Here is a 26,741-nt window from a genome sequence, read left to right on the forward strand (position 1 = left end):
TTAAAAGGAGTAAAATGTTTTGTAATCCTCCTACTCCAAAGTATAGCACCTTGGGATGTGGATGTTGTTTTAAATTTGTTCCTATCATGGTCGGATAATGCTGACCGTTCTGTAAACATTTTATCAGCTAAACTGAACGTATTATTGTCCATTAAACATCTGGCTGATGTTAGAGCTTTATATATTTCTTTTAGACAGATATTTCTTCTAGCTAAAGTAGGTACATGGACACCGAGCCTGCCATTTGCCTGTGGCTTCCGGTTTCTACTGGTTCCAGACGGATCCAGTGACACCAAAGCTGCCTCGGTTTTCCCGCTGGGGTTTTTCCAACCGGGTTTTCCCACTCACCGTTCTTCCGGCCACTCCAGGACCTACTTAATGCAGGCCGCAGCGCAACCACATCAGTAGGCATCTGGACACCTAGAATGCCACTTGCCTGTGGCTTCCAGTTCCTGCTTGTTCCAGACTGATCCAGTGACACTGCGCCCAGTGCCATGACCCATGGCCCTCCCACCCCCTGAAGTTACGCCATCGCCGAGCTCTACATCCTCTACCCCGGACGCTGCAAGTAACGGTGCCACTGCGCCGACCCACGCTCCACGTAAGGACCTTTCACCTGCACTCACTGCCACTTCACCGAAAACAGCACACACAGCAGCCCACTGACCAGCTCCATCGCAAACACATTACAGACACCTTCTGAACAAAAACACCAACTCTCATGCGCCCTACTCAACGCACGGTTACTATGCAAGCATTACACTGAATTATAGGACCTCATCGCCACCCTTGCACCAGACATCGTCTTCCTCACTGAGACTTGGCTCAACCCCACATCCGCCCAAGACACTGCCACATCAATTTCAGACAGATATAAAATCACTCACCAGGACTGCACCAACAAGCTGATGGGAGGAACAGCTATCATCCACAAAAAGATTATACAATGCACCACCAACAACACCACCACCTCCATGGAACATCTCAACTTCAAGCGCCACAGAGATGAAAAAACAACCATCAGAGGCACCCTTTCATACCAACCCCCAGCTTCTGCAACATCATTGCAGACTTAATTGCGCCCCTAGCCTTAGATGCCGCAACTTAAATTTCCACATCAACGACCCCAATGATAACAACACTGCACACTTCCTCAACAGTATGAACAGCCTCGGATTGACGCAGATCGTCCATGACCCTACACACACTGCAGGACACATGCTGGACCTTATTTTCACCTCCAGCAACCGTGTCAAATAGAGCAATGTCAAAGAGCTCACATGGACTGATCACTCCATCATCCATTTCAGCATCTCCGTCCCCTGCACCTCCACCCACAAGATGACCAGCCCCCCCACTGAGTGTGGGTCAAAATCTCAGAAGTCAGCTGGGTGGATACCCTCAACATTCCAACCCTGCAACTAACCTCAAACAAAAAGTGAAAAACTTCAACGCCTGGATCACTAACTATGTCGACAGCATCGTCCTCATCAACAGCAACATCCAAAGAAAATCATCCAAAAAGGCCAGCTGGTACACCCAAGAACTCAGAACAGTAAAACAAGACAGCAAACAGCTGGAGAGGAGATGGCGCGCCAGCAAGGACACTTTCGACACGGCAGCCTTCAAGATCTCCCTCAACCTCTACCACTGCCTGCTGAGGGCAAAAAAGAAGACTGCTCTTACCGCATGCATCGAAACCAGCGCCAACAACACCGAGCAACTTTTCAACATCATTAAGGAATTCTCCAACCAGGCTGCCAGCAAAAACATCACACCCTCAAAGGAGCTGTGTGACAAACTCGCCCACTTCTTCCACAAGATTGCAACCACATACAGAAATTCTGAACCCCATCCCGCACCTACAGTCTTCCTCGACAGATACGCCACCACTGTAACCAATAAGAACCACACACTGACCACCTGTAACATCCTCTCCACCCAGGACATCACCTCCACCATGAAATCCATCAACTTGAGAGCTCCCACAGACCCATGCCCGCATCACATCTTCAACCTTGGAAATCAAAGGATTGGTCTGGAACTCACCAACCTGCTCAACACCCCCATCACCACTGCAACATTTCCAGATGCCTGGGAACATGCCGAAGTCAGACCACTACTCAAAAAACTCTTTGCAACCCCAGAGGACCCAAAAAATACCAGCCCATCTCCCTGACCCCATTCCCACCAAAGGTACTGGAAAAGATCATCAACAACCAACACATTACATACTTGGAGAAGAACCAGCTTCTCAGCCCCTCCGAATCTGGCTTCCACATCAATGACAGCACTGAAACTGCCCTGAGTGCAGCCCCTGATGACATTCGAACCCTCCTCGACCAAGGAGAAACAGCAGCTTTGATCCATCTCGACCTCTCTGCATCCTTCGACACCGTATGACACCATACACTGATCGAAAACTCCACCACATCGGCATCCAAGGGGACACGCTCAGATGGATCACCTCCTTCCTCACTTGAAGAACCCACAGAATCTGACTCCCATCTTTCACCTCTGAACCCAAGGAGTTCACCTGCTGTGTCCCCCAGGGCTCATCCCTCAATCCCATACTCTTCAATGCATATATGACCCCGCTGGCCAAAATCGTCAGATTCCACGCTCTCAACAGAATTTCCTACACAGACGATACACAACTCATCCTCTCACTCACCGACAAGCCCTCTACCACCAAAATCAACTTCCACAGATGCATGCCAAGCATCGCTGACTGGATGAAGAACAACTGTCTGGAGCTGAATACAGACAAGGCGGAAGTACTGATCTTTAGCAACAACAGCAACACATGGATCGACTCCTGGTGGCCATTGGACCTAGGACCCGCACCCATTCCCTCCACGCCAGGAACCTCAGAATTATTGACAATCCCACCATGAAATCACAGATCAACGCTGTCTCCTCCGCCTGTTTCCTCACTTTGCACATTCTACATAAGATATTCAAGTGGCTACTCCTACACACAAGATGCACTGTGTCACAGGCCCTCTTCACCAGCTGACTGGACTATGACAACGCTCTCTACGTAGGAATCACCACACAACTGCTACAGAGACTTCAGACCATACTGAACCCTGCAGCCAGACTCATCCTTAGCCTTCCCCAACAAACCCACATCACATCCCACTTCCGGCAACTCCACTGGCTCCTCATCCAGAAAAAAAATCCAATTCAAGCTGCTGACCCACGCACATAAGGCTCTACACAACCAAGGACCCTCGTACATTAACCACCACCTGAACTTCCACCAACCATCGAGAAGACAACACTCTGACGCCCTTTCACTTGCCCATAATCCCCACATTTACTGAAGCAGAAGGGGTAGATTCTCCTTTGCTCACATCACAGGAACAACCTGGAACAGCCTCCCCACACACCTCCGGACCATCACTTCACTTCCAGAATTCCAAATGACCCTCAAGACCTAACTGTTCGAATAAGCCTCTGGGACCTGCAAGCACCTGGATACCCTATTGGGGGATTAGGCGTGATTTATAAATAATGATTGATTGATTGAGACAGTTTACTCCTACAGGTGTATTTTTACAGCTCACAGATGTACTAAAACAAATTTAACTTCTGTTTTTAATCCATATTTTCCTCACCATCCTAAACTCTGTGTTGGACAATGTCTAAAAGTATACAAACACACAGCTGAACTAAGAAACTTCCTCTGACATCCAACTGCTTATCTCCTTCAGAAAACCCCATAAACCATTATCCTCTCCTACTATTGCTCGCTAGGCTAAGTGGTTCATGTCCCTAGCAGGTATTGATATTCCCATTTTTGGTGCCTGTTCTTCTAGAGGAGCCATGGCTTCCAAAGTTTTCTGGGCCGGCTTCTGTCTAGAGGTTCATCTGAGATGAGCTGATTTGTCTAATGATTCGGTTTTCTGCACATTTTATTGGAAACCTGTTCATACTGCATCTTCTGTGGTAATTAATATGCTTTAAAGAAGCATAACAGGAGTCTCTGGTCTTGAAATAAAATCTAGATTTTCCTAGTAATTTATGAAGGAAAGTCTTAATTTTAATAAAGACACAGAGGCAAGTATTAACCCACTTCAACGCAACTTTAACTTGTTGTCTGTTTCCCACCCTGACAGCGGGCCCGCCACAGCCACCCACTTCTACCTATGGATCCTTCAACATATCATGGATCTCCAATGCCATCTCCTCCCTCTACAGATTTTCCTGAATTTCCTAAATCTCCTTTCTCTTTGTCCAGCTGGGATACATTTTTATAAACTTCTGCCAAGATTTATTCACGTTTTCATTAGATCTTACCATTGTGTTTTTGATTTTACCTTTGTTTAATGTTTATCTCTAACTTCTCGCACAAGAAAAAAGGACTGTTTGCAGTCAAGTTAGGTATTATTCATGGTACTGTGATACGACTGGTCATTATTTGTACTACATTTCTTCTCCCATTGGCTACTTGTTCCAAAGCCTGATGGGAATTGTATTTTTTTCTATAAGTTTAACTGATGCTATATGATTAAAGCAAGATTAGAACAGCATAATACTCACCTCTGTGTCTTTATTAAAATTAAGGCGTTCTTTTGTAAATTACTAGGAAAATCTACATTCCATAACTCAGAGGCGTAATGAAACTTGTGGGGCCTACTTGCAAAGTACATGGAGGTCCCCACCCCCCTGAATCCACTGAGGAGCTTTCAGGCCAGGGACCCACCCACCCACCAATACACAGTGCCGGCCAGTGTGTAGTGCATGCCTGCTGCTGCTGAGGGGGCCACCTGGAACTCAGATCCCCCCCCACCCCCGCAGGTGCTAATGTTACACCACAGCACAACGGTCAAAACATATATGTGCTGTTTGAGAATATGAGTGCTATATTTGTGGCAATTTGAGGTTATGACCAGTGTTTTTACGCCAAGGAATCTTTGTGGGAAATTACAAAAAAAATATTTAACTCTATTTCTAAATTTCTTATTAACTTCACTGATTCTGAAGAAACGGCAGGGCCGTCTTGTATGACGCATAGAACAATGTGCCAAAAATTGCTAGTGTTTTGTTGCCACCTTCGTTTTATTTTTGGAAAAAAAGTACAATGTGGAAGACATCATTAGGGGATATTCCTCATTCTCAAACTACAAGAATCTCAGACTTGGTCACTGCAGGGCAAACCAGCTCTGAGCGGCACAATGGAAAACCATAATGTTTCCACAATCTTCAGATTTAACACTTACTCAACAGTAGATCTAGGCATAAATATAAAACTTCGGTAATCTACAAGTAGACTTATTAAGGACTAGTGACCACGAGGACAACTGGTGGACACAATGCAGAGAATAAATACAGCAGGATGTGTTTGTTTAGGTAGCAGCATCCTGTGGATCACAGGTGACAGATCTAGCATCACTAATGTTCGTTCCACTTTAGCTAGGGTCAGACATTCGTCTTTTGGGCCGACCAAAAGATGTTTTGGTCAAACATGAGGCCCAAAAACTAGGTGGATATTATTCCAATGTAAAGAGGCCCCAACGAGATTCCTCTTAGCAGATTATGTATGGGCACACCACAAGGAAACTGGGAGAATTTCAAACACAACAGCGGTGTCCCCTCGGTGCAGGGGTCAGGTGCTAAGGTTCTTGTAAACTTAATTCCTCAAAGTCAGGCCTTTCTCATGCATAGCCTGGCTGCATGGTTAAGAGGCAGGTAGGTTTGTGGAGACTTGGTAAAAGATTAGACATGGAGAGAATATCTTAAAATTAACACTCAACAATGCTGTTAAAAAAAGATCGACATGATTGGAGATTTGCAGGCACTCGAGCAAATAGCAAAAACAAGGTTTGAGTGATGTAGTGGCCACTGTGGGAAAAGGTGTAGAAATATCTAAAGCTAGGACATTGTTCTACTTAACTGTTTACATGGTGACACTAATTCCATCTAGCAGAAATTGAGTCTGGGCTTAGCTAAAGGAACATCTAAGAACTGGCCGAATGCATTAAACTTAAACTTAAACTTTGTACTTGTATAGCGCACTACTCACCCCTTAGGGTCTCAAGGCGCTGTACGCATACCGCTGTGGAACCCCTCCTGGCTTTTCCCTGTTAGGTGCTCACTCCTGGGCAACCTCCAAGGTGAAGCCAGGCATCCCAGCGCTGTTGGGGCCGTTGTGGAGATTAAGCAAGCTATTGCCCAGTGTTACAGAGTGGGACCCATGAATTAGATTAGGCACCAATGCTAGAATTATCAGGTCAGAGGAAATTGAGCCCAAGACCCGCTGAGGCGGGAATTGAACCCTGGTCCCGGGCCAGATTTCTGCATCAGGGTCTGCCGCTTTAACCATTGAGCCACACTTCTCCATGCTTTCAAGGTCTCACAGCGATCTGTAGTATTCTAATGTGCACACAGTTGATTCTTATGGGATTGCAAACGTTTTTGTCAACACTGACCCCCATTCAAAACATTCTATCCACTGTCAAAGAACACCACAGAGAGGAACAAGGTGCTCAATCCTTCAGTGCCAATGAATTTTCATAACTAGATGAGAAAATCATATTAATGTTCCTAAATCTCAGTATACTTGTGTAGGAAGTTGGCTCTGTATGTGCTATTTCAAAGTAAGGAATAGCATGCACAGAGTCCAAGGGTTCCCCTTAGAGGTAAGATAGTGGCAAAAAGAGATAATACTAATGCTCTATTTTGTGTTAGTGTGGTCGAGCAGTAGGCTTATCCAAGGAGTAGTGTTAAGCATTTGTTGTACATACACACAGGCAATAAATGAGGAACACACACTCAGAGACAAATCCAGCCAATAGGTTTTGTTATAGAAAAATATCTTTTCTTAGTTTATTTTAAGAACCACAGGTTCAAATTCTACATGTAATATCTCATTTGAAAGGTATTGCAGGTAAGTACTTTAGGAACTTTGAATAATTACAGTAGCATATATACTTTTCGCATAAAACACAAATAGCTGTTTTAAAAGTGGACACTGCAATTTTCACAGTTCCTGGGGGAGGTAAAGTAAAGTTAGTTTTAGCAGGTAAGTAAATCACCTACAGGTCTCAGTTTTGGGTCCAAGGTAGCCCACCGTTGGGGGTTCAGAGCAACCCCAAAGTTACCACACCAGCAGCTCAGGGCCGGTCAGGTGCAGAGGTCAAAGAGGTGCCCAAAACACATAGGCTTCAATGGAGAGAAGGGGGTGCCCCGGTTCCAGTCTGCCAGCAGGTAAGTACCCGCGTCTTCGGAGGGCAGACCAGGGGGGTTTTGTAGGGCACCGGGGGGGGACAAAAGTCCACACAGAAAGTACACCCTCAGCAGCGCGGGGCGGCCGGGTGCAGTGTGCAAACAAGCGTCGGGTTCTCTGTAGATTTCAATGGGAGACCAAGGGGTCTCTTCAGCGGTGCAGGCAGGCAAGGGGGGGGCCTCTCAGAGTAGCCACCACCTAGGCAAGGGAGAGGGCCTCCTGGGGGTCACTCCTGCACTGAAGTTCCGTTCCTTCAGGTGCTGGGGGCTGCGGGTGCAGGGTCTTTTCCAGCCGTCGGGATTTTAGAGTCAGGCAGTCGCAGTCAGGGGGAGCCTCGGGATTCCCTCTGCAGGCGTCGCTGTGGGGGCTCAGGGGGGACAACTTTGGTTACTCACGGTCTCGGAGTCGCCGGAGGGTCCTCCCTGAGGTGTTGGTTCTCCACCAGTCGATTCGGGGTCGCCGGGTGCAGTGTTGCAAGTCTCACGCTTCTTGCGGGGATTTGCAGGGGTCTTTAAATCGGCTCCTCTGTAACAAAGTTGCAGTCTTTTTGGAGCAGTGGCGCTGTCCTCAGGAGTTTCTTGTCTTTCTTGAAACAGGGCAGTCCTCTGAGGATTCAGGGGTCGCTGGTCCTGGGGAAGCGTCGCTGGAGCAGGTTTCTTTGGAAGGCAGGAGACAGGCCGGTAGGACTGGGGCCAAAGCAGTTGGTGTCTTCTTTCTTCTTCTGCAGGGGTTTTCAGCTCAGCAGTCCTCTTCTTCTTGTAAGTTGCAGGAATCTAAATCTTTAGGTTCAGGGAAGCCCTTAAATACTAAATTTAAGGGCGTGTTTAGGTATGGGGGGGTTAGTAGCCAATGGCTACTAGCCCTGAGGGTGGGTACACCCTCTTTGTGCCTCCTCCCAAGGGGAGGGGATCACAATCCTATCCCTATTGGGGGAATCCTCCATCTGCAAGATGGAGGATTTCTAAAAGTTAGAGTCACTTCAGCTCAGGACACCTTAGGGGCTGTCCTGACTGGCCATTGACTCCTCCTTGTTATTCTCATTATTTCCCCCGGCCTTGCCGCCAAAAGTGGGGCCGTGGCCGGAGGGGGCGGGCAACTCCACTAGCTGGAGTGCCCTGTGGTGCTGGAACAAAGGGGGTGAGCCTTTGAGGCTCACCGCCAGGTGTTACAGCTCCTGCCTGGGGGAGGTGTTAGCATCTCCACCCAGTGCAGGCTTTGTTACTGGCCTCAGAGTGACAAAGGCACTCTCCCCATGGGGCCAGCAACATGTCTCGGTTGTGGCAGGCTGCTAGAACCAGTCAGCCTACACAGATAGTCGGTTAAGGTTTCAGGGGGCACCTCTAAGGTGCCCTCTGGGGTGTATTTCACAATAAAATGTACACTGGCATCAGTGTGCATTTATTGTGCTGAGAAGTTTGATACCAAACTTCCCAGTTTTCAGTATAGCCATTATGGTGCTGTGGAGTTCGTGTTTGACAAACTCCCAGACCATATACTCTTATGGCTACCCTGCACTTACAATGTCTAAGGTTTGGCTTAGACACTGTAGGGGCACAGTGCTCATGCACTGGTGCCCTCACCTATGGTATAGTGCCCCCTGCCTTAGGGCTGTAAGGCCTGCTAGAGGGGTGACTTATCTATACTTGCATAGGCAGTTAGAGGCTGGCATGGCACCCTGAGGGGAGTGCCATGTCGACTTACTCATTTTGTTCTCACCAGCACACACAAGCTGGCAAGCAGTGTGTCTGTGCTGAGTGAGGGGTCTCCAGGGTGGCATAAGACATGCTGCAGCCCTTAGAGACCTTCCCTGGCATCAGGGCCCTTGGTACCAGAGGTACCAGTTACAAGGGACTTACCTCGATGCCAGGGTGTGCCAATTGTGGATACAAAAGTACAGGTTAGAGAAAGAACACTGGTGCTGGGGCCTGGTTAGCAGGCCTCAGCACACTTTCAATTCAAAACATAGCATCAGCAAAGGCAAAAAGTCAGGGGGTAACCATGCCAAGGAGGCATTTCCTTACAACTTGTGAGTCTATGTGAACAGTAACTCAGCAGTTTGTCTGACTCTACATAGAGCATGGGAACCGTGGGTTTAGTGGGGTGAGAAACTGTTGGTTTGCAGTGTTATCCTGCTATGCCAAACCCTAAATAAGTTCCTCACTTTTCAAAAAGGTAAATAGGAGCTGCTCCTTTTGTTGAAAGGATGCTTTCCAGTTCTGCTTTTAGGTACTTGGAGAGAGCATCTGCGATCCATGAGATCCACATTTTTATTGCAATTTAAAATTAATATGTTCAAGATATAGTAGAAGTGTGATAGGTGAGCCTTTATATGGTCAGGCCAGTTGTTTATTTCACAAGTTGCATTGGCTTTTTCATTATGAAAACTGTGCTTCTTTTCCAGGGGACAATATTTACATATCCAAAAATGACTAACTTATTGGCTTTAAAAAGCTTACTTCATAGTGTCCTCCCATGATGAGTTTCGCAAACTTCCGTGATCCTGCCACATTACAGCGTTCTCCGATGTTAACAAAATTAGTGTATGGTCCAATTCGGAAGGGCTCTAGACCTAAGGAGAAAAAAAAGTTAATATGAAAATTAATAATAAAACGACTGCCATTTTTGCAAGGGAGAATGTGAAGAAAGGACCACAGATTCACCTAAGAACGTTCAAACCAAATTAAAGGAGTTCTCTAACCTTTACTCTCTTAATTTACTCTTTTCCAACTTCATCTGAGCAGGCTGTATGCGCTAATGTTGAATTGAAGGATGCTCTCCATGACCTTCAATATCCGTATGAACTACCAAAAGTCAGAGAAGATAGAAAAAAGGAATACCTCCTTTTCCAGCTACCAATTAAAGCCAGCAAGTGATGCTGGGAAAGATACAACATGCATGAAATAGTAAAAGACTAAGGGCCAGATGTAGGAAGCCTTTTGCCCGTCGCAAACTGCGAAAAACACAGTTTGCGACGTGCAAAAGGCCAAACGCGATGCACAACCTCAAATTGCGAGTCGGTACCGACTCGCAATATGAGGCTGCGACTCGCAAATAGGAAGGGGTGTTCCCTTCCTATTTGCGACCGCATCGCCATGCTGAGTTGCTTTGGGACCGCGAATGCGGTCGCAAACCAACTCGCAGTTACCATCCACTTGAAGTGGGTGGTAACTCATTCACAAAAGGGAAGGGGTCCCAATGGGACCCCTTCCCCTTTGTGAATGCCCCCCAAAAAAAATTCAGAGCAGGCAGTGGTCCTATGGACCACTGCCTACTCTGAAAAAAACGAAGCCAAATGGTTTCGGAAGTTTTTCTTTTTGCAGCTCGTTTTCCTTTAAGGAAAACAGGCTGCAAAAAGAAAAAAAAACAGCTTTATTAAAAAAGCAGTCACGGACATGGTGGTCTGCTGTCTCCAGCAGGCCACCATCCCTGTGAGTGCATGGACTCGCTATGGGGTCTGAGACACCTTTCTGCATTTCGTTTTGTGAGTTGCAATTTTATACCTACCTACCTCTGGCCCTAAATGCTGAAAGTAGTTGAAGACCACCTGCACTCTGAAGTATGTAAACAGTACTTCCAAGCTGTGGGATTTATAAGAAATGTTGACTAAATCTCAAAAAGGAATAACAAAATATTGTCATACCACATACAGTATGAAAACGGGTACACCAAAACTTTGATCCAGTGAGCAGGTGGTTGCAAACGCACACAACCTTAAAAAAAAAAAAGCGCCATGTTGCTGTCTTAGCCTACTGTGACCGCTGCGAAAAAGTCCCTGAACTGTAAGACGGTAAACCTGTCCACAATAAAAATATAGACTTTATGGGCTAGAAAAACCAGAGTGGGCAGTAAAAAACAAAAAGAAGCTGTTCTGCGTCTTCCTTGCCATAGCATATTGATAACGTGAGCAGACTTTGGCTTGCTCATAAACATACAGAACACAGATAAAATCCAGCTTTTTGCCCATTTTATGAAGTGGACATCAGTAACGTTTATGTAACAAATACCGTAGGCTGATTTAATGGCAAACATGAGAGAAATTAGGTTAAGAAGCTTCTGTTTTCCCTGCCCCTGTGCCCTTTGGAATTGGATATCACGTAAGCTTGCTGGCCGTTTTGTAGAGGAGCTTTGATAACCCACCCTTGCTTAGCTGATAACAAGACTCACATCCACATGCGGCATCCTTACTCAAAGATCAGAAGTCACACGTATATCTGTTAAACTTTGGCGTGGCTATGCTGTTCCATGTCACTGTCAGTAATAGCCCCAGGTGTAAGCGCAGAAAGCAGGCGAACCCCGGACGGAATAACGAAGTGTTAAGATGATATATTCAGTTCGCCGGAAAGCTTGACTTGGACGTACGCGTAGGAGGAGTTAGGTTTTAGGTGCTGCTCTCTTTCGGATCTCCCACCCAGAGCCGCGTGGCCTAGAGGCACGCTAGGAACCATGCTAGGATGCCACACAGGGAGCAAGGAGCCAGAGACCCGTGCATCTCTGCCACTCCTCCTGACTTAATCTGACTCACTCTGCTATGCTGGTGTCGCGGTGTCGGCAGGATTTTATTACAAGACCGGAGGCTCATATTATGCCTTCTTTTCTTACTTAATTTACGTAGCAGCCAAGAACAACAAATCCCAGAAGACCCTGGGAAAGAACTACCAAACGACATCACAATGCAGGTATCCAATCATATATCGAGTGTGAGTACAACTATCTTAACTGCGAGCAACAAGCCCTCTTTTCTTTCTGCTCGCAGTCAAGATAAGTCTCACAGGTAAGAACTTCCAGTTCTGGCCTTCCTCCAGTAGGAGGCAGGTTAGCTTATTGTCTAGGCGCTTGGTTCTCTCTCACGTCAGATCCCTGGGTATTACAGACGGTACAGGGTTATTGCATAGAATTTTATCAGCGTCCCTTTCAGGCCCACCTTCCTCTTCCCCTTCATTTTTCAAACAATCAGTTTCTGTTGGTACAGGGCGAGAGTCAGTCCCTTCTAGTGAAACAAGCCATAGAAAGGGTCTCCTTCGACCCTTCTGGGTTCCTAAGCACTATATTTCTGGTTCACAAGAAACACAACAAATATCGGCCAGTCATAAATTTAAGATTGTTCAACGACTTCGTAGTGTGTCATCATTTCAAGATGGAGACGATCCTCCATCTCAGGGACATTCTCCTTCAGGGCGATTGGCTAGTCCGCCTGGATCTCCAAGACGCCTATCTTTCGGTCCTCGTGCATCCAGCTTTCAGGAAGTTCCTTCAGTTTCAGTGGGAAGATTCTCTCTTCCAATTCAAGACGCTGCCCTTCTGTTTGTCTTCAGCCCCTTGGTGCTTTACCAAGATCCTCAAACTGGTGGTTGCCTTTCTCAGGGCTCAGGGTGTCAGGCTCATAGTCTATCTCAACGATTTCCTCATTATGGCCCAGGACAGGTATCGTCTTTTGGTCAATCTGGATCTTTGCCAGAATCTGTTGATAAGTCTGGGCTTCCTCATCAATCCTATCAAATCAGTTCTTATCCCTTCTCAACAACTGGAGTTCCTCGTTTTTTGGTGAATACAGTAGATTTGATCATTTAACTTCCTCAATTAAAGGTAGATTTGATAAAGAAAGAGATTCGACAAGCCTTATCCATTTCCCGTACCTCCCTCAGGTCTTTGGCTCATCTAGTGGGCCTCTTCTCTTCCTCCATTCAGGCCATCTTCACAGGGCCTCTTCATTACAGGGCCCTTCAAAGACAAAAAAGTTGTCATCTCCGTCAGGGCCTAGCTTATTCAGATTCCGTCGTTCTTGACGCGGAATCCAGGGAGGAACTCTTTGGTGGCTCAGTCATTTAGATGCCTGGAACGGGAGAACGATTTTCTCTGCCGCCCCAGATCTTCTCTTAGAGTCAGATGCAAGTCTGACAGGCTGGGGCGCAAGATGTGGTCAACTCTCGACTGCTGTTCATGGTCTGTTCAGGAGTCAACACTGCACATCAATTGTTTAGAGATGCTTGCAGGTTCCTTTGCCATCCAGTCCTTTACAAAAGACAGTCAGGTGCACAGTGCTTCTCCGAATGGACAACCTGTCAGCGGTCAGATACATAAATCATTTGGGAGGTACCAAACCCAGACCCCTGGCCTTCCTGGCTAAAAGCCTATGGGAATTCTGCATGCAGAGGAACATTTCGGTCAGGGCAGAATATTTACCGGGTCAGCTCAATGTCGTGGCCGATTGGTTTTCCAGACATATCTACGATTCAAGCGACTGGCGTTTGCATCCTTCTGTATTCAATCACCTTTCTTCCATCTTTGGCACTATGCCAACAGACCTCTTTGCTTCCCGTCTCAACTCCCAACTCCCTTCCTTCTTCAGTTGGAGACCAGACCCCTTGACGATGGCCACGGATGCCTTCCTTCAGTCATGGCCCCCTTCTCTCCTTTACGCCTTTCCTCCCTTTCTTCTTATTGCTCGGGTTCTAGCACAAGTTTGCAGACAGAGTTCATCCCTCGTCTTGATCATCCCCCTTTTGCAGTCCCAGCCTTTGTATCCAATTTTCTGGAGCTAGCTTCAGATTTTCCAGTGTTGATCCCTCCCTTTCCCAGTTTACTCCTGAACCCTCAAGGTCTTCCTCATCCCTTAATCATAGACAATTCCCTTCATCTAGTGGCCTGGAGGATTTCGGGGCTTCCTGGAGAGCCCCAGGAATTTCGGAGGAAGCTATCCACTTTATCCAGCAATCATGGGCCCCAGGCACAGCAAGAGTTTATAAGTCAGCCTGGTGTCTGGACAGGAATTCAGATCACGTTTCAGTGGATGTAACCTTAGTGGTCAATTTCCTAGCTTATTTGGCGTCTCAGGGTAAAGCTTATCGGACTGTTAACACATACAGATCTGCAATCTCTGCAGAACATGTCAGAGTGGATGGAAGACCTATTGGTGAACATCCTTTAGTCTGCCGATTGTTGAAGGGAGTACATTTTGTCAAACCTCCAATTCCTAAATACAATGTTATGTGGGATGTTAATACTGTACTTCGTCTTTTTATTACATGGCCAGATAATGATCAGTTATCGCTTAAACACTTGTCTGCTAAATTAACAATGCTTTTATGTTTGGTTCCTGTTAAACATGTTTCTGATGTGAAAGCTTTAGATGTTTTCTCTTTCCGTTTTTCCGCCATGGGCGTTTATTTCCAAGTCAGTAAACGTACCAAAACTAACTTATCTTCTGTATTTTACCCCCTTTTTCCATCTCAACCAAAGCTGTGTGTTGGCAATTGTTTGAAGTCTTACGTTTCTCGAACTGCAGATCTTAGAAACGTTTCTTCCTCCCAGTTACCAATTTCCTTTCAAAGACCACATAAGCCTGTTTCTGCTCCCACTTTGGACTGTTGTATTAAATGGCTCATGTCCCTTGCGGGCATTTCTACCCTTTCTTTTGGTGCCCATTCGGTGAGAGGGGCTGCTGCCACTCGCGCCTTTTGGGCAGGGGCTGGGTTGCAGGATATTCTTAGATCTGCAGATTGGTCAAACGTCAATAAGTTTAGAACTTTTTATTGTAAACCTGTTGATCATCCATTGGACAATGTTATTTCTTTGCTTTAAACTAGCATAATATAAGCCTCTGGTCTTGCAATAAAATTGAGATTTTCATAGCCTTGGTGTCTGAAAGGCTAGATTTTATTAAAGACACTGAGGCGAGTATTATCCCGCTGCATTTGGTTATAATCCTCCTTTGTGTTTCCTTCACAGTCGCGTTACCTTCGACCAGCTCTGCTACATCCGGCTTATTTTCATTCAGATTTGCTGGGTTCCATTTCGTCTCATTGTTCCTCTTGGTTACCTGTTCAACTCGTTTCCTTCATGGACTCCTTCATGGATTTTCTGTCTGCACTACTGACTTTCTATTTTGTTATGTTTTGGCTCTCAGATAACTATGACTGAGTCTCGCAAGAAAAGAGGGCTTGTTGCTTGCAGTTAAGATAGTTGCACTCACACTCGATGTATGATTGGTTACCTGCATTGTGATGTTGTTTGGTAGTTCTTTCCCAGGGTCTTCTGGGATTTGTTGTTCTTGGCTGCTTCGTAAATAAAGTAAGAAAAGAAGGCATAATACTCGCCTCCGTGTCTTTAATAAAATCTAGCCTTTCAGACACCAAGGCTAGGAAAATCTCAATTTCGCCACTGGGTTCCGAACCTGGTCGTTACCATGAAGGGTGAGCGGAAGTGCTTGCCCCAGGGCCCTGTGGAAGCAGCTCAGTTAGTACCGAGTGCATCTTGCAGGAGCTCCTGGCGTGCCCCACTCATTTCCGATTACCACACACCAATAAAATCACCACCAAACTACGATCAACCTTCTGGCCCTCCTCATAGTCGCCACCTGGTCGCCAGATGGTTCGACTCAGGGGAGAGAAGGTGAGTGAAGTTGTGCAGTGACGAATTGACAATCCTGAAGTGCCAGGAAAGTGTTAGAAAGTGTCTTGTGGGACCAGTGAGATTGTAGGGGGTTTACACAAGGGCCTGAAGCACGAGGCGTAGAGTGCTGTTCAATTGTGGCAGGTGCGGTGAAAAGTCCCCTTTTGCTCATGCCCCAATACAATATGCCCTAACATACCTCAATAACCCCCATAACCTTGAAAACCAGGAAATCAGGAAAACCAGGAGTGCCCATAGGGCCGAAAAATACGTACCTGCTGGGAAACAAAAGATAAACGAACAAGAAGAACGAGAAGATCACGTCATAATGCAGCAATTTATACAAGCACTAGCAGGGGCGTGTATACCAAGAATCCCTTGGAAGAATGAGATCTGGCAAATCCTGTCAGCCGGTAATGACCAAGCCGCGTAACAGACCGTCTTCCAAGGATCCAACAATATCCATTAAGCGGCAAAAGGCAAATGAGAGCTGCTTAGTGGAAGTCACTACATTTAACAACGTAGCAGTGAACTCTGTGAAATCTGCCAAATCAATATTCTCCTTTTTGAAAGCCCTGATGGCTAGAGCTTCGGACTTGCCAAGTCCGATTACCCCTCTTAAAACAGACATACTAGATGCAATGTCTCGAACTCAACCAGAATATCATATATTTGAAAGTAGAAATTCATCTTTGGCAACTCCACAACCTTCACCACAACCGCCGCAGCAAGGGCATACATATGCCATTAAGAACAGCAGCCTAACCGACTAAAATTACCACCACTAAGGTTTTGTGGAAATGTAGGCAGTCAAGAAATCGGTCAGTCAGCTCAGTAACAGGTCCCAAGCCTGCCAGTGAAGATTTAGCAGCTCCCCAACGCGGCAAATGACTCGCATTTGGATGGGTCATGGTCTTGTTCGCTCTCCATTCCAAGCAATGCTGATGTGATACATGCTTTGGAAGTCAAAACACCAAATACAGTGCAGCCGATCATCTATTTACTGGAACTGCGAACTCCCACAGTTGGCGCAATGTCACACGCTACCGCCTCAAATTTAAGAAAGAATCATACACAGAATCCCCCACGAGAGGATGAAAGTAAAGATAACTCTACAAATGACCTCAGTCCAGGGGCAGAGGAAGCGCTGGCCACCTACAAAGCCCTGGCAGTGACCTCCCCAGGGTAGATGTCAAAGAATCTTTATGTCAACTTCCACCATGTCCATCCAACACAGTGCAAGTGGCCAGGAGGCCCCTAATCAAGAGACAAACAAAGTACAAGCACAAATCACACCGCATTCATGGGACAGTTTAATAACCTCACTGCAATCCTCAATTAAAGTTTTAAATTTCCAATCGGAGAAGCTGGAAGCTCAGATTGATATTATAAATGTAATGGCAGTACATACTGCCGACATTAATCAAAAAATTGAGCTATTATCTTCATTGATCAAAAGAGCCCAAACCGACTATACACAATCCCCTGTACAATGTCCTTATGGCCCAATAAAAAATAAACTATCTACTCTTCCGGAACTCCTGTCAAGCATCATTGCCGTTAACCAGGTTTCAGTCAGGAAAGGGAAAAATTATCCTAACATGAGAGCTCAATCTGCTGCTTTGCCCAGCAATGAAGGAAGGAAAGTGATCCAGCTGGTCCCCATATGCAAGGAGTCAAAACCTGTTGATCAAGCAAAGCCCCGCCCTTGTGGAAAAGCAGAGGAATCTCATTATGATGCTCTGAGTAATATTACTGCAAGTTCTTTGACTCAAAAATTAACGAAGAGACAACGTAGGCATATAAGGAAAGCTCGAAATGCGCAGGCCCAATCAAAAGCTGTAGTGGGAAAGAACTTCTGCCCAATTTTCTCCAAAAACACAGGCAAGATAGATGAGTCTGCTCAGTCATCTCATAGTGATCTGTTTCAAACAAAAGTATCCCTTGCCGTTCCTAACGAGGGCGCACCTCTCCAACATAGCAAAAAGCAAGAAAACTACTGTCCCAGGAAGGATGACAATCAGGGAGCTACTTGCCACCCGCCCCTAGAGGGACCGTAATCAATCAATCAGCTGGAACAGCATTCTGGATATGCAATGTCATGTGCTGCATGCCAAGCTGGGAGTAATGGCTGCCCAGTGAGATGGAGCTTTAAACCAAATGAGAGAACTGAAGGCATGGACTGCCCAGATTGGCACCCTGCAGGAGATTTTTCTAGTCTTGCTTGCTAAGGAAACACAAGTTTATGGTCAGGTCATCAAGAACCAAGACAGTCCAGCCTTGTAGGGCAAAGGATATTGGCGCAGAGCTTAGGCCAACACTCTGCCACCTTTAATATCACCCCTACCCCACATCCCATTTGTGAAAGATCTAACTTTGATCTTTGTCATCATAGCCCTCCGACGGTGATCGTGAGCGGCAGCTCTTGCTCAGTGCACATGCAGCCTGACGGAAAGCCAGTTTCTAGCTCAAAAGCATCTAAAGCAACACCATGTCCAGAGAAACCATGGGCTTTGAAACAAGTCACATCTGGTACCTGGTTAAGATTGAGGCCATCTCATTCTACCCAGCCCCAATACGAGCCTAGCTTTTCAGACTACAGTGGGCGCAATCTATCCACTCCAAAAAGAAAGCAGATTGGCCAAACTACTATTCCAGCCCAAATACATTTTGCAAGGGTGACATGACGTCATTAATAGGGGTGATATATTAAGTCTGTTAAAGGAAATTCCAGCACTAAAAGAACTAACTTCTGCAGAGTTAATCACAGTTGAATTCCTGCCAGGGTCTAGCAGTAATGTACCTGAATTTACCTCAGCTATCTGGAAGTCGGAATTTATAGTAGATCGAATTTGAATTTGTTCCTTAATCTTTGAAAGCTGGGGAATAATCCTCAGTAGACCTCAACTAGGTAGATACCCACTACTGTTTTAAACTGCAGCTAAGTACCATCAGTCTCCGGCCAAGATAAGCCATTCAGTACTAGGGAATGCAAAAGCAAGCACTGTCAATTATACAAAATCACCAACTACTGGGACAACTAATCTGATTTGTAACGATTACCAATGGGATTGGCTTCCGTATGTCCTAAATCAACTGTCTGTGGCATGAAGAGGAAAGACTACTGATGTACTCTCAGAGCAACAATCTTTGCAGCTTATATCATGAAATATAAACGAGGCGCAAAGACACTGCTGCTTGATGGTGTTCCGCTAAAAAGTTGGGAAGATATGGATACTATAGCTCTCCAGGAAACCTGGGTTCAGCATGATCTGCCTTTAGAGAGTTACATCTCTTACCAGACCAAGGCGGTTTAGTACAAGCAGCTGGGAAGGCCCAGTGGGGGCCCAGCTGTTTATATTGCCCTGCACTTGAAAGCAACCACAGAAGAACTTTCGCAAACATATCAGGATTTTCAACTTAAAAAGTTTACTAACTGGGCATCTTGACAACGATCTCCCATGCTATTGATAAACTTATATATTCACCCTAGTCCCTCCCAAGAACGAGATGTAATAGATATGTTCCTGAAGGTTGTGGACAACTACAGGCAATCCTCCCCCGACTGGGATATAATAATTACAGGTGACTTAAATTCAAACTTTTGTAGGAAGTGGAAGATGACAAAATTCTTAATACTGACAATCTCTATTGGGATGTTTCTCTGCAGGCAATTCAGAGTTCAAAACGCTATGACCTTCAAAGGGAACATCTAGTGTTCTCCTTAGAATATCAAAAAATGGGAGCTTCCTAGGTGACTCTCCACCCTGCTTCTCGTACCAGGGCCCCAAATCTAGATCAATTATTGACTACACAGTGGTAACTCTACCACTGATTTAGCTGGTCCAACGATTTGAGATAAAATACACTACGCAAAGTGATCATTTGTGTCAATTACTTGTTTTGGGATCTTTCCCGCCAGTGCACATTTGGGCCCCTACCCAGGTGGGTAGCACTGAACCAGCGAATTTAAAGCGACTGAGCTGGACATTAGAATCAAAACATGATATTGCTGTATCAGCTAAACAGATAATGATGGAAAGTTTAACCACTTTCCAATACATGCTAGAGGCTTGCGACCACTTTGGAAATGCCTTACCACACAAACACACTCAATCTACACAGTCCCAGCAGCGTCCTCACTCTGCCACAGCTGGCTCTGTGCGAATCTCCAACTGCAGACGCCGCAAAATGGAGCAGAAGAAATTACTGAGACGTCTGAGAGCGAGTCTACTAACTCCTCTTGTGGGAATCTCTGAAGAACTCAAAGAGGGAATACAATGATCAAAAAAGGAAGGAGAAGTTGGAAGCAATGGATCTCTTCTGGGGTAAAGTAATGTATACTGCAAAGCAGAATAATTCAAGGTAATTTTGGCAAATAGTCAACCGCCTAAACATCAAGGGGCAACCTATCAATGATTCAAACATTTCAGAAGCTCAATGGGTGAACCGTCTCAAAGCATCCCTCTCTATAAAACTGTTAAGTAGTAGTCCCTCCACTTCAGTAATAACGATGACGAGGACGCTGGCAAAACCTGTTTACACCTTAACCGGCAAATAATTGCTCTATAACCCCAGCCACAGTTTGGAAGGTCCTGATGAAGGCCCGCTGTGATGAGGTGCCCAGCCCAAATGGCATACCACAAGCCATATTTAAGGAGGAAGTAGATTTCTGATTGGAAGTGCTAAGTTGTTTATATCAGGAAATCACACTGAGTGGCTCAATACCAGAAAATTGGTGTGGTTCAATGATTAATCCACTTTAGAATTGCATAGATAGAACGAATCCTGCAAATTATAGGCTTATACCCCTTTTTGATTCAGAAGCAAAGAATTATGCCTTGCTGCTTCTGGCCAACTTAGTAGACTGGACCACTCAGCATAACATTATACCACCAAATCAAGCTGGTTTTAAAAAGGGTGCAGGTACAACAACAAACATACTACTGTCTGCATTTTTTGTGGAGCAGAGCAGTCATTTAAAGAGAAGTATATCTTGCGTTCATTGACTTCAAAGCCGCCTTGTATCGGGTAGATAGGCAACTGCTCTGGAGAAAGCTAAAGTTGAGGGATCTGCCCGATCCACTGCTGAAGGCAATAACTTTGTTATAAACAAATACATGGGTGCAAGTCAAAATAGGAGATGGGTCAAGATGGATGAGGGAAATTCCCATGTATTTGGGTTTGAAGCAAGGTTGCATGCTGGCTCCCCATTTATTTAAACTGTTTATGGCTAACCTTTCTTCTGTCATGGACGAGGCGAATTTCACCTACCGCATCTGAGTAACATCAGACTGACCCATTTATTATAAGCGGATGACCTCGTTCTGTTCAGCCACACAAAAGTGGGCCTACAATGTTCTTTAAATACACTGGCTGATTATGTAAATTCCAACCAGCTGGAGATAAACATTGCTAAATCCAAAACAATGCTGATTGGGTCCGGTCGCCCGTCTCTAACTAAAATAGTTCTAAGTAATACAAAATTGGACACGGTCTCAGATTATAAATACCTAGGCATATACTTGGAACTATGAGGTGCGTTTCTGCAACAGAAGCAATATAAAGAGAATCAGGCCACAGCATTAACACACGCCTTCGCTGGTCTGGCTCAGCAGGTGCAGGGTCCTTCATATTTCCAGCTCCTGAAGGTCATTGCGGCTAAGCTGTTGTCATCTATTACATATGCCAGTGTGGCGTTGCACGGTTTACACGCACCACTTTTAGATAAAGCCCAGCTTAGCGTGTTTAGGCATGTTTCCTCTCTCTTTCAATTTGTCTCTCCAGCACAGCTTTGTCTGGAACTTGCCTTAATGCAGCACGACTATGACAGGAAGGCTACTGCGATAAAGCCCTGGTATAAAATCAAGTGGGCTGAAGACGTCTTGAATAAAGCTCTTTGGTCAGCCCTTGAGAAAGATCATCTGTATGTGTATAACAAATACCTACAGTCTTCTATTGACCATCTACATCTCCAAGATCTATGGAAGGCTGCCCCCTCGTATGATTCTTTTAAAAAGGGTGCTAACAGAGCAGCCAAATTACTGTCTTTCATAAAAGACAAAACAAGGTTTAGCTCTTGCTCCCACTCCTGGATGACTCTAAAGTATTAATCTAAATTGGCCCTGGCAAGTTATCTTGCCATCCCCTTTTCAAAGCGAATAAAGCAAAGGGTAATGTTGATATGCCTGGGCATTATACCAAAAACAGCAAATTTACCGTCATGGAGGTCTACCACGATTGTCCTATACAGACATTGTAATCAGCACAAGGAAGATCTCATTTATACAGACGGCATCTGCCCAGCTTTGCTTAACCTTAGATGCAAGTTTCTGAAAAGATCTTGTAACGAGAGACTCATCCAGTCCTACAGGACAGCTATAATAGTGTACCTCAACCCACATGACCCACAGCTAAACTGTACATTTGTTAGATTATTGCAGAAAGGATTGGTGTAACATAATTTTTCTCTGATAATACTTATTTGTTTTCTTAGTGGCTATAATGTGTGGGATTTAGCGGTAAGAAAACTAATTTTAAGTGGCTACAATGTTTGGATCTTAGGGGCAAGAAAACAATATCGTGTATCAACAATAGTATACGTAAGCCTCCCACAACACTGTTATGAACTGTTGTATAAGTAGGTGCTCTAGGGTTGCAACGTAACTGAGGTTTCATCTACCACATTCAATCTGCATTAGTTTTTCTCAATTATGTCTGTCCCCTGGTGATCCTGACGCTATAGGCATTCCAGGTTATTGTACATTGTTATAAGTATTTTAGGTCAGTCGTTACATTATAATAAGTTTTAGTAAATATGATTTAATGTGTATATGTCCCATGAATTTTAGATAGCTTGCACTCGACTCTTCAGGCACTTTAGGTTATTGATTGTAGGTATAATTTGCACAGGTCCGCCTTAATTATATCTAACCTCTGGCATTCCTCAGTAACTGGAATTTTAGGTTATTGTAAGTCTTAACAAGTGGTTTAGCACAGATGCTATCATATAGTTACTTTTAGTAAATATGTTTTTAGTTTGTAAATGTTTCATGTATTTTAGATAGCTTGTACCTGACTTTACAAGCACTTTATACACAATTTAGATTACTGAACGTTATAATAAGTACCCCAGGTCAGCAGTTACACTACAGCAATTAGTGTATTATGTTTACTTTGTAATTGTCTCATACACTTTAAATTGGTAGGGTAAGTGTAATTTAATACTCTTAATCGTAATTTTCGTATGAATTATTGGTGGGGAAAGGATTTGTGAAAAGATGAGGGTTGTGTAATTGTTACGGTTGTAATTAACTGGAACAATAAACAATTTGAATTGAATTGAATTGCAGTGCTGTACAGAGCATCCTAGCAACATAATTTGATCAATTGATAATGTAGGGCTAAGACACTGCTCCTGGTGAGGATTCATCTAGGTAATGCACATGTTACTGGTTCAAAGGGTATTAAAGCATTTTATGTATACAAGTGTGCAGGCTTACAAATGGCAATAGGATAAGATTAAAACCAACATGGGCGTGTATACATAAGTGTGTGAACTGCGGCCAAAAGCGGCCTGTGTTGTGTGATAAATATAAAGTTGTGCTGCGAGTATTCAGCATTTAGTGTTACCTATTTCAAATTATTGTTATGCTTTACTTTATGGAGCTTTTAGTTTCTACTGTACCACCAGGGCAGTAGGCATCACTTGTGCTCCGGTATGTCAATATGTGATTAATCTGTGTGGATATTGTGCATTTGTGTGTTCAGCGTGTAGGGAACTGGCCTGGTATGTGGTGAGCACCTATGGCGTTATCACCTTATACCAGGTCCAGGTATCCTCTATTAGTGAGGTGTAGGCAGTGTCTAGGAAGCCAGGGCTCTCTAGAGGTGGCTGTGGATGAGCAGTCAAGCCTTATCTAGGAGACATGCAAAGCTTATGCAATACCACTGTAGTCACACAGCTCTTACACACATGAAAGAACCACAAAGCGTTACAAAAATAAAGGTACTTTATTATGTTAACACAAATACCAAAATACTATACAGGCAATACCCCAACTGGAGGTAAGTAGACGCACTATTATGTACACATTAGGAGTCAGTGATTAGCAAGAAGCAACAGAAAACAATGAAAGCAATAGATAATACTGAAGACCCTAGGGCGGGACCTAACCATTACTAAGTAAGTGGAATGTGAAAGTCGGGCCCGCAGCCAAGGAAACGGAATCGGTAGAGGGGAGCTGAGGGAACTAGGAAATCCACAAGGTAAGTACCAGAGTGCCTCCCAGTGACTAGGAGAAAAGAGGTAAGTATCCGGTTCTCCCCAAACCCATCAAAAGGACTTCAAAAGAGGATAATGCAAGACCCAGATAAGACAAGTGCAGTTCACCTTGGAGTGTCCAGTCATGGCAGGAGCAACTACCCACCCATCTGTGGATGCAAGACCAGGTCGCCAGTGAACTAAGGCAGTCAGCAGTGCAGCACTGGAGCAGCTGAAGAGTTCCAGAAGTGATGCAGTTGACGTCCTACGCTGAAAGAAGGATTGCAGTAGGTCAGTGGTGTGGAAAAACCACCAACAAGCCTTGGCAAAGGCAACTGTCGTGGAAGAAGAAATGCAGAGCTGCCGGGGACCAGCAAGGTCCAGGGGGACTTAACCCACAGAGGTGTGTCGGGGGTGACCCTCAGCAGTGAGGAGAGTCAAAGGAAGATGAGGCAGCCATCACAGGCGACTCACAGGCAGCAAGCACAGAAGTCGTGGTGAGGTCCATGCAGCACATATAGAAAGGAGTCCCACATCAGTGGAGATGCACACAGAGGGCTGTGCATCACAGGGAAGGGTGCTGGGGCCAGGGGCTACATGGAGCCTGAAGATCCCTTGGAGGAGATGCCAGCAAACCTTGGTAGCTGAAAGAGACACGGTGCAGGGGGGTACTGTCTTGTGTGGAGAGGCAAGGGCTTACCGTCTCCAAAGTTGGAAAGCTGGCAGGGAAGATCAAGGGGGCCCCTCCAGACCACCTCCCTTGATGCAGGAGCCACGCAGCTCTGGAAGAGGGCATATCCTCGCAGCCGGTTGGCGTTGCAATTGGTGCTTGTGGATGCAGGGGAGTGACTCCTTCACTTCAAGGGAGATTCCTTCGTGCTTCTTCTGCAGACTGAAGACTTTTCGCCCTCAGAGGATGCACAGCCAGGGAAATGTTGCAGTTGCTGGAAGGAGCAGTGGAAACAATGTTGCAAGCAGAGTTGTTACTGTGGATAGAGATTGTTGGTTCCTGAAGGGTCCAGTTGCAGCTCCAGTGGCCACAAGGTGAAGTAAACAATGCAGAGGAGTCCTGCTGGAATCGTGCACGTCGAATCGGAGGACCCATCCAAGAGGGAGACCGTAAATAGCCCAGGAAGGGGGACTGGTCACCTAGCAGGGTGACCAACTATCAGGAGGGGGCTGTGATGTCACCTGCCTGTCCTGGCCACTCAGATGCTCCCAGAGGCCTCTGCCCACCTTGGATTAAAGACAGCAGAATCAAGTGGCCACCTGGAGGAGCTCTGGGCACCGCCCCTGTGGTGGTGATGGACAGGGCGATGGTCACTCCCCTTTCTGTTGTCCAGTTTTGCACCAGAGCAGGGACTGGAGGTTCCTGGACTGGTGCAAACCGGTTTATGCAAGGAGGGCACCAGATGTGTCCTTCAAAGCATACCAGTGGCTTGGGGAGGCTACACCACCCAAGCCACGTAATACTTATTTTCAAAGGGAGAGGGTGTTGCCTCCCTCTCCCAAAGAAAATCCTTTGTTCTGCCTTCCTGAGCTTGAGTTGGTCAAGCAGCAGGAGGGCAGAAACCTGTCTGTATGGCTGCCTTGGAAAACCCTGCAAACTGGTAGGAGCATACTGGGGGTCCTGTAAGTAGCCCCCAGAGTGCATGCAGTCATACAACCAATACTGGCAACAGTATTGGGGTAGGATTCCAAGATGTTTAATACCAAACATGACCTGGTTCGGAGTTACCATTATGTTGCTGGACACTGATAGTGACCTATGTCCAGTACACATGTAAAATAGTGTCCCAGCACTTACAAAGTCCAGGAAAATTGAGCTGGAGTTCGTAGGGGCACCTCTACTCATGCAGGGGTGCCCTCTCACACAGGTACCTGTACCATGCCATCTGGGCTAGGAGGGCCTACCATACGGGTGACTTACAGTGACCTGAAGTGAAAGGATGCAGGCACATTTCCATGCAAGCTGCAATAGCAGGCCTGCAGACACATTTTACATGGGCTCCCATGGGTAGCATACTACATGCTGCAGCCCATGGGGAACCCCTGGTGCCCAAATGCCCTGGGTAGCATTGACTAAGGACTTACATCGGGGCACCTGTATGCCAAATGTGGGGGGTGTGAAGTCCCAAGCAGCCACATTTAGAGGGAGAAAGCACAGTCATTGAGGTCCTGGTTAGCAGTATCCCAGTAAACACAGTCAAAACATACTGACATCAGGCAAAAAGTGGGGGTAACCATGCCCAAAAGAAGGTACTTTCCTATATTTTGTAAGTGTTCCTGTGCAGACTTGCATCTTAGGACAACAAGCTAAAACAATGGTTTCTACATTTAAAGTGTAAAGTTTCCCATGACTGTGCATGTATGCTAGACTTGTCTGCCTTCGAGTGGTCTTCCCCCAAACCTTTTGCCTTCATCCCTTCTATTTTTGCTGATCTCATTTTTGTGTGCCTTATGGCTCTGTGCACTTTACTGCAGCATTGATTGTGCCACCCACCTACATAGCTCTGTAAAACATGTCATTGTAGCCTGTGTGTGCATTTTTAATCTGCCATTTGGACCTGGAAAAATTTACTTTCTGCCTGGCCCAAACATTTCTTTTTAATACCCCTTGGTTAGGCCCTGAGCATCCCAGAGGGCAGGTGCAGTGTATTTAAAAATGTTGGACATGTACTTTTTAGTTTTACATGTCCTGGTAGTGAAAAAAATAGTTTTTCTACTACACTGCCTACTTCTCCCATAGGATAACACTGGGTTTCCTTGTTACATTTGAGATGTGATAACGTCCTAATGTCAGCAGGGAAAAAGGTTAAGTTTGCTGTCTATATAATTGTAATTTTAAGCCATCTT

General features: G+C 45.5%; 1 protein-coding gene across 1 annotated transcript in view; it reads right to left on the reverse strand.

The window, feature by feature from the left end:
* The window catches only part of MTR (5-methyltetrahydrofolate-homocysteine methyltransferase), a 484,998-nt gene that overhangs the window by 308,438 nt on the left and 149,819 nt on the right, over positions 1 to 26,741 (reverse strand). Inside the window, exon 13 of the mRNA XM_069234453.1 lies at positions 9,691 to 9,803. Coding sequence (XP_069090554.1) covers positions 9,691 to 9,803 — 113 coding nt within the window. The remainder of the gene's footprint in view (positions 1 to 9,690; positions 9,804 to 26,741) is intronic.

The sequence above is a fragment of the Pleurodeles waltl genome, chromosome 5 (genome assembly GCF_031143425.1).
Source record: "Pleurodeles waltl isolate 20211129_DDA chromosome 5, aPleWal1.hap1.20221129, whole genome shotgun sequence".
Classification (NCBI taxonomy): domain Eukaryota; kingdom Metazoa; phylum Chordata; class Amphibia; order Caudata; family Salamandridae; genus Pleurodeles; species Pleurodeles waltl.